We start from the raw sequence: 10,640 nt of genomic DNA on the forward strand, positions 1-10,640 counted from the left end.
CAAAACAAATATGTGGGTGGATTTTGATGTGAGAGGACAACAGGAGTTGGACTTTTTTTTCACTGGAGGAAACGCTTCCATAAAATATTATGGATTATGAACTTTAGCCAGAAGTAACGGTTTTAAAATGCCCTAATAATGGATTTGTTTCTTACAAACACGCAGCTTTTTGCTTCATAAGATGTTAACTGATGGACTGGAGGGGTGTGGATTACTTGTGGATTATTGTGATGTTTTTATCAGCTGTTTGGACTCTCATTCTGACGGCACCCATTCACTGCAGAGCATCCACTGGTGAGCAAGAGATGTAATGCTACATTTCTCCAAATCTGTTCCTACAAACAAACAAACTCATCAACATCTTGGATGCTCTGAGGGTCAGTACATTTTCAGCAAATTTTCAGTTTTGGGTGAACTATTCCTATAAACCAGGGCTGCCCAAACTCGGTCCTGGAGGGCCAATGTCCTGCAGAATTTAGCTCCAGCTTGCCTCAACACACCTGCCGGGAAGTTTCTAGTATGCCTAGTAAGAGCTTGATTAGCTGGTTCAGGTGTGTTTGATTAGGGTTGGAGCTAAACTCTGCAGGACACCGGCCCTCCAGGACCGAGTTTGGGCACCCCTGCTATAAACAAAGTGTTTTTTTCTATTTATGTTACTAGTATAAGATAACACAGATTTTAACCAGGTTTACTAAAACGTGAAGCAGACAATGTTAAAACACATTTTTCCTAATTGCATTGTATGCATAACCTAAAAATAAAACACAATCCATTGTTTCTTTTTCCCTTTTCAAACAAACGCCACGTCTAACGTGATCTCCTCACCACCAGGGGTCATTTACATCTTTCAAACACCTCAACACACTTCCTCCCTTCTCAGTACACCCATTATACAACCATAACTTGATTTTAGCCCAAGCGGATATCACCAGCATGTAAAATCATGCAACCCCACAAGCAATGGTGGCTTTATTTTACAGATTTATGGGTTTTGGTCTTCTCGTCGTGAATTGAGCTGATGCTGAGTGAGAACATTTCCCATTTGTTGCATATGACAAAATCACAGACGTCTTTACGCTTTTACTCGCAGGCAATTTTGCCATCAAAGCTGGAGAGAGCGATGGCAAAGGCTTGTACCGCACACAGAGGATACCTATAGTCCAGAGTGAAGGCATCGTCTGCTACTCTCCCAAACTGCATCACAATGTAGTCCTCTGAAATGTAGCACAAAACAGGGTGATGTAATGCTTTATTTACTTAGCCAACATACAAATACTAACATTGATTATTATTTTGCAATATATTTTACAACATCAAGCTGTTCAGACTGCTGATTGGCACTGCATATTGCACAGTGTATACTGCACACTTCATACTTTTACATACAAATAGTGAAACAGTATGCAACATGGAACAATAAGCATTTCAAATAATGGTTTTCTACACTTGAGCATTTTGCATGTTTAATTCAAGGTGTCACATCTTAAAATATGATTATTTTGGATTTCTAATCCATTTTTGTGTACCAATAATACATTTTTTTGTAATTACTAATGAATGAAGAGATTAAAATAGTTGCTGATATTATTTGTGGTACATTTGTCACACTGGAAATGGATGGTGAGATCAAGTGCATTGCATTGTGGCATACAGTATGTTGCATTAACAAATTTGGCAGACACTTTTAGTCAAGACGTATTACAGAGCATATAAAGTATACAGGTTATCATGACCATGTTGTTATTAGCACCATGCTCTACTAACACAGTACCAGTGTTGTTATTATTAACTAAACCTATTAAAAATGATCAATAATTAAAATAAAGCTGAAATAACAAATTAAAATATTAGATTTAAAAAAAAAATGTAACTTAAAAAAAAATCAAGCAATTAGAAATGTTGATTTGGCAACTGACTGGAATAAAAGTTTAAATACTACAATTATTAAAATTAAAATTGACAAAAAAAGCTTAATAGAAATCTAAAAACAAATATACAGTAGCTTATGTTTTGGAGCTGCAGAGATATGGTTGAGTTACTTACGGTCTTTGTTATGCACAATCTGGAAATTTTTGATGGAGGCCTGTGTGACTCTGCCGTTGAAGTTTAACACGTGTGACGCCGTTTCTTCATTCCACACTGGCGTCTTATTGCGCAGCTCTGTCAAGTTTTCCATATTTCTGTTTTGTTGTCTAATGAGGAGGCCATCATTTTCCTGTTGGGAAGCAGTATATTCGGTTGTCATTTTAACAAATACATATATCAAATAAATAAAAAAAGTAAATATTAAACATTAATTTATTTGTGTTTTATTTACACTACGGAGCCGTATGGGGACTCGTTCTCCATCTTTGTTCATGCCAGGAATAATTACAATCATTCGCCTTGGTCCTTTCATGCCCAAAACATTTGTTTCCTAAAGCCACAATGCAATATCAAATGAATGTTATGAAATATAGCATGCATTGAATAATTGATTAGTGCTTCCACTAAAACTACAGCAGTAAGGGGATGTTGCCTTACATAGATAATAGCTGCTAATTCCTGTCGCGCGTTAGACATGTCCGGCAGAGCTCTGTCCGGATGCAGTGCATTATCAAACACCGTGAACTTGGTACCCATCAGATTTGACCTGAAATATATATGCAAATAACCTTTACATCAAAGAGACTGTGTTATAGACCTACAAAAGAGTCCAAGAGGAGCAGCTATAATGGTAATGGTATGCAAACCCACTTACCTCAGCTTCCCAATGAAGTTTTCTCCTCCTCTGGAGAGGTCAGTCGGGTCAATGGAGATCAAGTAGTTAGAGGTTGTGCTTTTTTTCCTCTTCCTTCCCGCTAACAAAAATACCTGGATATAAGATGGACAGAAATATGTGTTCGATCAAAAATCATATTACTCCAGTTTGCAAAGCTAAAATTACTGACATCTATTAGCCCATATATTGTTGGTATAAAAAAAAAAAAAAAAGATTAAAGAAATTAATACGTTTAATCGGCAAGGATCCATTACATTGATCAAAAGTGACAGTAAAGTCAAATAATGTTAGAAAAGATGTCCATCTATATTTCTATGTCTATCTACATTTCTATTTAAATGAATGCATTCTTTTGAACTTTCTATTCATCAAAGATAAATCCTGATTGTATCACTATTTCCACAAAAATATGAAGCAGCACAACTGTTTTCAACACTGATAATAATCATAAATGTTTCTCAAGCAGCAAATCAGCATATTAGAATGATTTCTGAAGGATCATGTGACACTGAAGACTGGAGGAATGATGCTGAAAATTCAGCTTTGATCACTGTAATAAATTACATTTTAAAATATTCACATAGAAACCAGTTATTTTGAATTATATAAAAATATTTCACAATATTACAGCTTTTAATGTATTTTTGATCACATAAATGCAGCCTTGGTGAACATAAGAGCCTTCTTTCAAAAAATGCACACCACATATACAGATAAAAACAAATGTCACAGTACTTTCTTCTCGTTGTCAAGGTGCAGGTAGTACGTTGGGTAAAGGCCTCGGTCCATGCCTCTCTTGTCACGGGTCACTTTGCACTTTACTGTGACGCCTTGTTGTGCAGGTTGAAGAACGAACTCCTCCAGATTGTCAAACTCGATGGGAGGAGAAGGTGCTCGCTCCTCCTTCAGAGGAATAAGAGCGGTAATCTTAGAAACGTTTCCCATGATAATGTAGTTTGCAGCCAAAAAACACTTGTGCACTGTTGTTACTAGAGAAAAAATCATAATAAATGAATGCTGGAATGAGAATTATGTGGAAGATAATGAATTCACCTTTTTGCCTTTTTTCCCTTTGCCCTTTTTCTTCTTCTTTGTCACTTCTGAATCAGAGTCTTCAGTCTCTTCTGCTTTAGCAGGACCTGAGGATGAGAAACAATCAAATTAGACAGGGGTGCTCTGATTGATCGTCTACCGATCGCCATCAGCCGATAATCGCTTTAATCTGCGGTCTCATGCACACTCAAAGCGCGCACACATAAGGCCGTCTAACATACAGCTCACCAAATCAGGCTTGTGCTGTGTGTAAGCTATTGTGCAACAACTGCCCCATTGTAAAAGCAAAAATGCACTGCATGATCAAACATTTAGGTGAGATCATTCTATATTTTTGAAAATGTCTAAAAAATGCCTCCCCTCCACCCCTCAAATGAAAAAATCCCCCACAAGAGTCACCTAAGAGGGAATTCCCCCATTTTCAAAAATGAAATTCAGGCTCTGAATGAATGTCTGTAAAAATCCTGATTGGAGCATCACTATAAATAATTCGACAAGATAAAAAAAAAAGCTTCAAAAAGATCGGTATCGGTGATCGACGATCGGTGACTGGCTCCAAAAATCCTAATCGGAGCACCCTTAAAGGGGTCCTATTATGCTTTTTCACTTTTTCAACTTTAGTTAGTCTGTAATGTTGCTGTTTGAGCATAAAAAAGTTCTGCAAAATTACAAAGCTCGCATAATAGGACCCCTTTAAAATTAGACTGCCATTTTATGGAAACAATTCAGTTCAGACAAAGATAATAACAATTAATATTCAATTTCCTCACACTATGGCATGGTATAAACTTCCATATGGTCCCTTAACATCTTTTTTTTGCTATTCAGAAAAAAATACAACGTATGCCATGCAGGTGCTATTTTATTTATTTGTTTATCAATTTATTTATGTATTATTTACTTATTCGATGAACTGTTTATGGTGATATAATTGTGTGTATACATAAAAATAACATGAAAGATTTTTTTTATCATTGAAGCTATTATATGATTTATGTCAACAAGTAAATTGCGTATACCATAATGTCTTGAAAGGACCAGAGCTTACTTTTGGCCTTTTTTGTCTTTTTGTCCTTGTCCTTGTCTTTGTCTTTGTCCTTGTCTTTGTCCCCTCCTGTCTGAAACATGGACACTGGGTTTGAGCTGCTCTTCTTCTTCATCTTGCTGGTTTTGGTTTCTGGTTCGCTCTCCTCTTCACTCTCAGATTTAGCAGCTGCTTCACGCCACATTTGCAAACATATGTATTATTCTGAATCAGACATGTATATAGAAGAGGTCTCAAAACATTACCTTTCTTTTTACTCTTGGTTTCAGGCTTGTCTCTGTTGATCTGAAACATGGAGGCTGGTTCCTTCTTCTTGGCTTTAGATTTTCCTTTACTGTCTGCGTCCTCTTTGACATCTTAATGTTCACATAAAGCAAGCATAAATAAGTCAAGTTAGCAGGTATTGTTGAAACTAACTAAACTAACATCATATCTCATAATAGAAAGTTTAAAGTGCTTTGTATTTTAAAGTTCCTGTGAACAGAGGACACCTTTTGATTTGGACTTCTTGTCTTTTTCCTTGTCTTTTTCTTTTCCATCAGAAGTTTCTTTTGAAGTTTTTTTCTTTGTCTTCTTCTGAGGAGTGGTCTCTTCATCATCCTCTTCGTCGTCGTCATCTTCTGTAGAACCTGTTTTGCAATAAACACATTTAAGTGCTCAAGTATAGAAAATCTGGTTCAGTTTGCTTTTCAAATGTCACGCCATCATCCTGTTGGAAAGAGAAAACAGTCTTTAGTATCACAGTTGTTTCTCTTAGACAGCCACGAGACGAAATGAAGAGCAAATTGAGACTCCTGCGTTTTCTCATTAGAAAAGGACTTCAGTTATCTCACTTCAGTTCTCTAGAGGTTTTGAAAAGATCTCACTAATGTTTCAAACAGAGCTCAAAATATTAAAATCTGAAATAAAAATTTAGAGATCTCAAACATTTCTCATCAAATTCTCCTAAGATCTGAGCTGCTATACATGTACATTTTAATAAATGTAAATTTATTTTACAATAAACTCTTACTGTATGTCAGTTATTGTCTCATTTGTGTTTATTTTTTCTCATCAGTTTTTGAAGAGACTTTTAAAATGTTTAAATTATTATTATTATTTTATTATTTTTTTTTTTCAAAAGTAAAACAATTTTATGAAGGTCATTTCAGTGTTGTTATTTTTAACTAAAACTATCTTTCGGTAATTGAAAAAGCAGAAATGATATAAACTATAAGTATTACATGAAAAACTGAAACTGGAAAAACTTTCAGTTTTCAGAAACTGCACTGGAATTTGAAGAAATGCTGCCTTGACAACTATCTGAAATAAAATCATTTGAATGATTAAAATCATTAAAATCACTAGACCTTTCGGCTGCATTTGATTCTGTAGACCATAAGATCTTGATTACACGCTTAGAACAATGTGTTGGTAGGAAATTTAGTATTTATTTTCATTGTTATGCAGACGATATGCAAATTTATCTGCCTTTGAAACGAAAAGATACTTGCTCTTTAGCGCCCCTATTGCAGTGTCTTGAGGAAATTAAGGCCTGGATGTGGTAGTTAAATCTAGTTTTTTCCAATTGAGACAACTCACCAAGGTGAAATCTTTCCTGTCATCTAAAGACTTTCAAAGAATCGTTCATATTTTTATTTGGATTATTGTAATGGCCTCTATATAGGTATTAGTCAGGCCTCTCTCTCCAGACTGCAGATGGTCCAGAATGCGGCAGCTCGATTGCTGACGGGTACACGAAAGCGGGAACACATCACCCCCGTTCTTGCCTCTCTTCACTGGTTACCTGTCCATTTTAGGATTCAGTTATTATTGTTTTTAAATCTCTTAATGGTTTAGCACCTAAATATCTGTCTGACCTGATTAAGTTGCTGATGGGTACACGAAAGCGGGAACACATCACCCCTTTTCTCGCCTCTCTTCACCGTTACCTGTCCATTTTAGGATTCAATTTAAGATTTTGGTATTTGTTTTTAAATATCTTAATGGTTTAGCACCTAAATATCTTTTTGACTTGATCAAGCTGTATGCTCCACTAAGAGCACTTAGGTCTGCTGACCATTTGCTTTTAGTTGTCCCACGGGTAAAGTTGAAGAGCAGGGGTGACCGAGCATTTGCAGTGGCGGCCCCGAAGCTCTGGAATAGTTTGCCAGACATTAGACAGGCTCAAACACTTGCTGTTTTTAAATCTAGCCTAAAAACTTATTTTTATAGTCTGGCAGTTGACGCTATGTGAGAGCTGCTTTCTTTTACTGTCTTTATGGTGTCTTATTGTCTTCTTTTGTGTTGTTGACTGTTTGTATCATTGATATTTTTATTATTTTATGTGTGTACAGCACTTTGATAAACACTTGCTGTTTTTAAAAAGTGCTTTATAAATAAACTTTGACTTTGACTTTGAAGTACAAAAATTACTAAAAACTAAAACAAAACTAAATGAAAGCAAAATAAAAAATAATAAAAAATGTATGACAAAATTAAAACTTAAACTAAAGTTAAAATGAAAACTAAAAATATAAAAACAAAATCTAATTCAGAATATAATAATATATAATATAAATAAATAACAAACATAATTTAATATAATAATATAAATCATATAAATGACACTAAAAAAAACTGGGTCACTTACTCTTCTTCTTCTTTGGAGCACTTTTCGCTTTCTTTTTTATTTCCTTCTCCTTTTCTGTTGATTCTTTGTCCTTCTCCAGTTTCTTCTTCTTCACCTTCTCTCCATCTGTGAGGGAGGTTTGTGAGAGTTGTGTAAACAGACTGACAGAAGCGCAGTGATGTAACATCAGGACATAAGCTCTCTGCCGTACTCTGAGCGGCCGGGCAGCTATCGCCGCTCTTCTTGCTCTTGGTCTTTTTGGGTTTGGCTTCGGTCCCGTTGGTCTCTGCTGGAGTTGACTCGGGCTTCTTCTTTTTGGGCTTCTGCAATATTCTGATGTGTGCAGTTATAAAATTACATTATTGAAATAGACATGTTGGACAGTAGCTATTATTAAAAGTAATCAAAGTTAGAAAGTTAGATTACTCACCAGTAAGAATGCAAGTGTAAGCAACAAATAAAAAGAAGAATATATTTGAATGTGACTGTTAAGCCTATTCAAGTAATTCAAAAGCAACTTATTGTGCATCCTACTGCACACTTAATGGATTCAAGTTTATGTGTACGACTTGTGCCTTGTTCTCTGAGCAATTTATTTACTAAATACTAAATAGTCATATTTATGTTTGAAACGTGCTCACCAACCTGTCTGATGTGGAGGATGTTATACATGAAAGATATTTTAGGCTATTATGTACAGGAATATATAAAAATATAAAAAAGATGCAAGAAAAAATCTGAAGCACAAAACTGCAAACAAATGCATGTAAAACTGCATCCAAAAACATATATTATGCATACATTCTTCGGATTTGAAGATTTTTTTAAAGCATTATTTATTAAACTGCATCCAAAAAAACATTATTAATATTTGTTTCTAATATATAAATATATATATGCGTTTGAAGATTTAGATCAAATAATTAACTTATAACATTGAGATTTGTTATATCTTTTTGATGCATAAGACTGCAGATCTATTGATATAACAGCAGTGATCTGATGCATAACCACATTATGCAACTCGTCCTGTTTGTGAGTGATTAAGCTGCAGGAGTCAGTTATGGAAAAACCTCCCATCTATCAGTTATTCTCCTTTATTACACAAATATGTGTAAGCTAAACCTTTCCACACATCTTTTCACCCTCGTTTATATGGCCTAAAACAGGAGACACTCTCTGTGGGATCCTGTACTGACTGTCTGTGAGTCTGAAAGTGTGTGTATGAGTGTGTAAGCGTGTGTGATCCACTTAAGACGCAGCCGGAATAAGGCTATTAATAACGTCACCTTTGTCAATCTCTGTCATGAGGTGTGGAGGAAAACAAAAACCCTAATTCAACCATGTTTGCATCAAATAAACAACAAAAAATATACATTTGCCAAATATAGGTTTGAAATAAGGCTTAAAAATAAGGTTAAAAACTAAATTATTAGTGCTGTCTAAATGAACTCAAGTTGTGTTTGTAGGTCATCTTTTATACTTTCAATAAGACTGAATGAGACATATTTACATATATAATTTAGTGCTGTCAAACGATTAATCGCGATTAATCGCATACAAATGCACATTGTTTGCATAATATATGTGTGTGTTCTGTGTATATTTATTATGTATATATAAATAAACACACATACAGTATATATTTAGAAAATATTTACATGTCAATATTTATATTCATATAATTTATATTATAAATAAATATATTTAATATATAAACAACATATTTTTCTGAAATATATACATGTATGTGTGTGTATTTATATATACATAATAAATAGACACAGCACACATACATATATTATGTAAACAAAAACTTTTATTTTGGATGCGATTAATCGCGATTAATCGTTTGATAGCACTAATATAATTCTATCATTTCAATTACAAATACATCAAATACATCATAACTATTAAACATATTCTTGATCACTACAAGACTATATCACCATATAAATATTATATAAATCTGCAATGCCTAATATTTCCTACTAGTTGTTTTAGTAAGAGCAGTAGTCCTACTAGTTATTTTAGTTTATGCAAATATAAAACTTTAATATTTTACAGCCATTTAGCATTTCCCATCACAAGCAACAGAACTGAAGTGATAAATAACATTGAAATTCATGGCTGGAAGTGTTTGATTCGGTAAATTGCACGTAGCTTTGCAATTATCCACTAAATATTCAATCACTGAACTTTCCTGTAAAACTAGGAGTGACCTCACTATAACTCACTAATTAGACAAGTGACGTCAACCAACATGCTAATGACAGCGTGTTCGGTATGTTTTTTAATTATCGATATTAAATATAGGCTATTAATTGGCGTTAAATCTATTCTGATGACAGATCTAGTTTAAAACAGAAATTCCTGAATGATTCAATCTCTGAATTCTCTTCAGTGAATCAACAGGTATTCGGATGCTGATAATAATAATAATAATATAAGCCACAGCATGCTTTATGCAATCGACCGATTAAAAAACACTCACCTTTTCGGCAGACATGTCCTTTATCTTGAAAGTGTATCCGATAAAGTTGAACAAAAGCAACTCGAAGCTAGTAATAAGAAAGTGTGGAGCTTTACTCAGTGAACCTCCATCAGCAGAAAGTTGCTAAGCGGATTTTCCCACTGACCCATCTGTCAAACTCACACATCGAGTGAACCTGAAGCAGAAGAAATAATACGAGAAGAGAAGATAGATGGGTCATCGACAAATGGACGTCAACTTAAAGATTTTTATGTAGGTTGAAATGACATTTTCACCACTTTTAATCACCTTTTGCCTTTACAAGTGGAAATGGAAGTAGATCCACATAAAGTTTAATTAATAGTTATAATAGTAATAAAGTAAAGTCCAACATCTTTCAACATTTTGACATGTCATTTGGGAAAATAGACACAATTAGGTCATGCCAGTGTATTTAGATTGCATTTCACAGATCATGAGTTGCTCTTGATTGAAATCACTGAAAAACAACAAAAAAAAAACGATCATTTGAATAGATAGTTGCATGATTATGGATTTTTTATTTGTATTTGTTTGTTCTTTTGAAATTTACATTTATTTATTTATTATTGTATATTAATTTTATTTATATGTATTTTTACTCGTTATTTATATATTATTCATTTTATTTATATATTAATCATTTGATTTAATTGTT

At 34.1% G+C, this 10,640-nt stretch overlaps 1 protein-coding gene across 1 annotated transcript; it reads right to left on the minus strand.

The window, feature by feature from the left end:
• Positions 1–627: 627 nt before the first annotated feature.
• Positions 628–10,027, minus strand: LOC107696450 (tubby-related protein 1). The gene is made up of 13 exons (XM_016496785.1): positions 9,965–10,027; positions 7,682–7,793; positions 7,492–7,596; positions 5,351–5,488; positions 5,105–5,215; positions 4,863–5,027; positions 3,815–3,900; positions 3,497–3,664; positions 2,741–2,853; positions 2,524–2,632; positions 2,318–2,416; positions 2,044–2,215; positions 628–1,214 (listed from the first exon to the last, which is right to left on the minus strand). The coding sequence occupies exons 1-13, from the start codon at positions 9,977–9,979 to the stop codon at positions 1,081–1,083; spliced, it is 1,527 nt and encodes a 508-aa protein (XP_016352271.1). The 5' UTR covers positions 9,980–10,027; the 3' UTR covers positions 628–1,080.
• Between the last annotated feature and the right edge of the window lie 613 nt (positions 10,028–10,640).

The sequence above is a fragment of the Sinocyclocheilus anshuiensis genome, unplaced genomic scaffold, assembly GCF_001515605.1.
Source record: "Sinocyclocheilus anshuiensis isolate Anshui unplaced genomic scaffold, SAMN03320099.WGS_v1.1 scaffold522, whole genome shotgun sequence".
Taxonomy (NCBI): Eukaryota; Metazoa; Chordata; class Actinopteri; order Cypriniformes; family Cyprinidae; genus Sinocyclocheilus; species Sinocyclocheilus anshuiensis.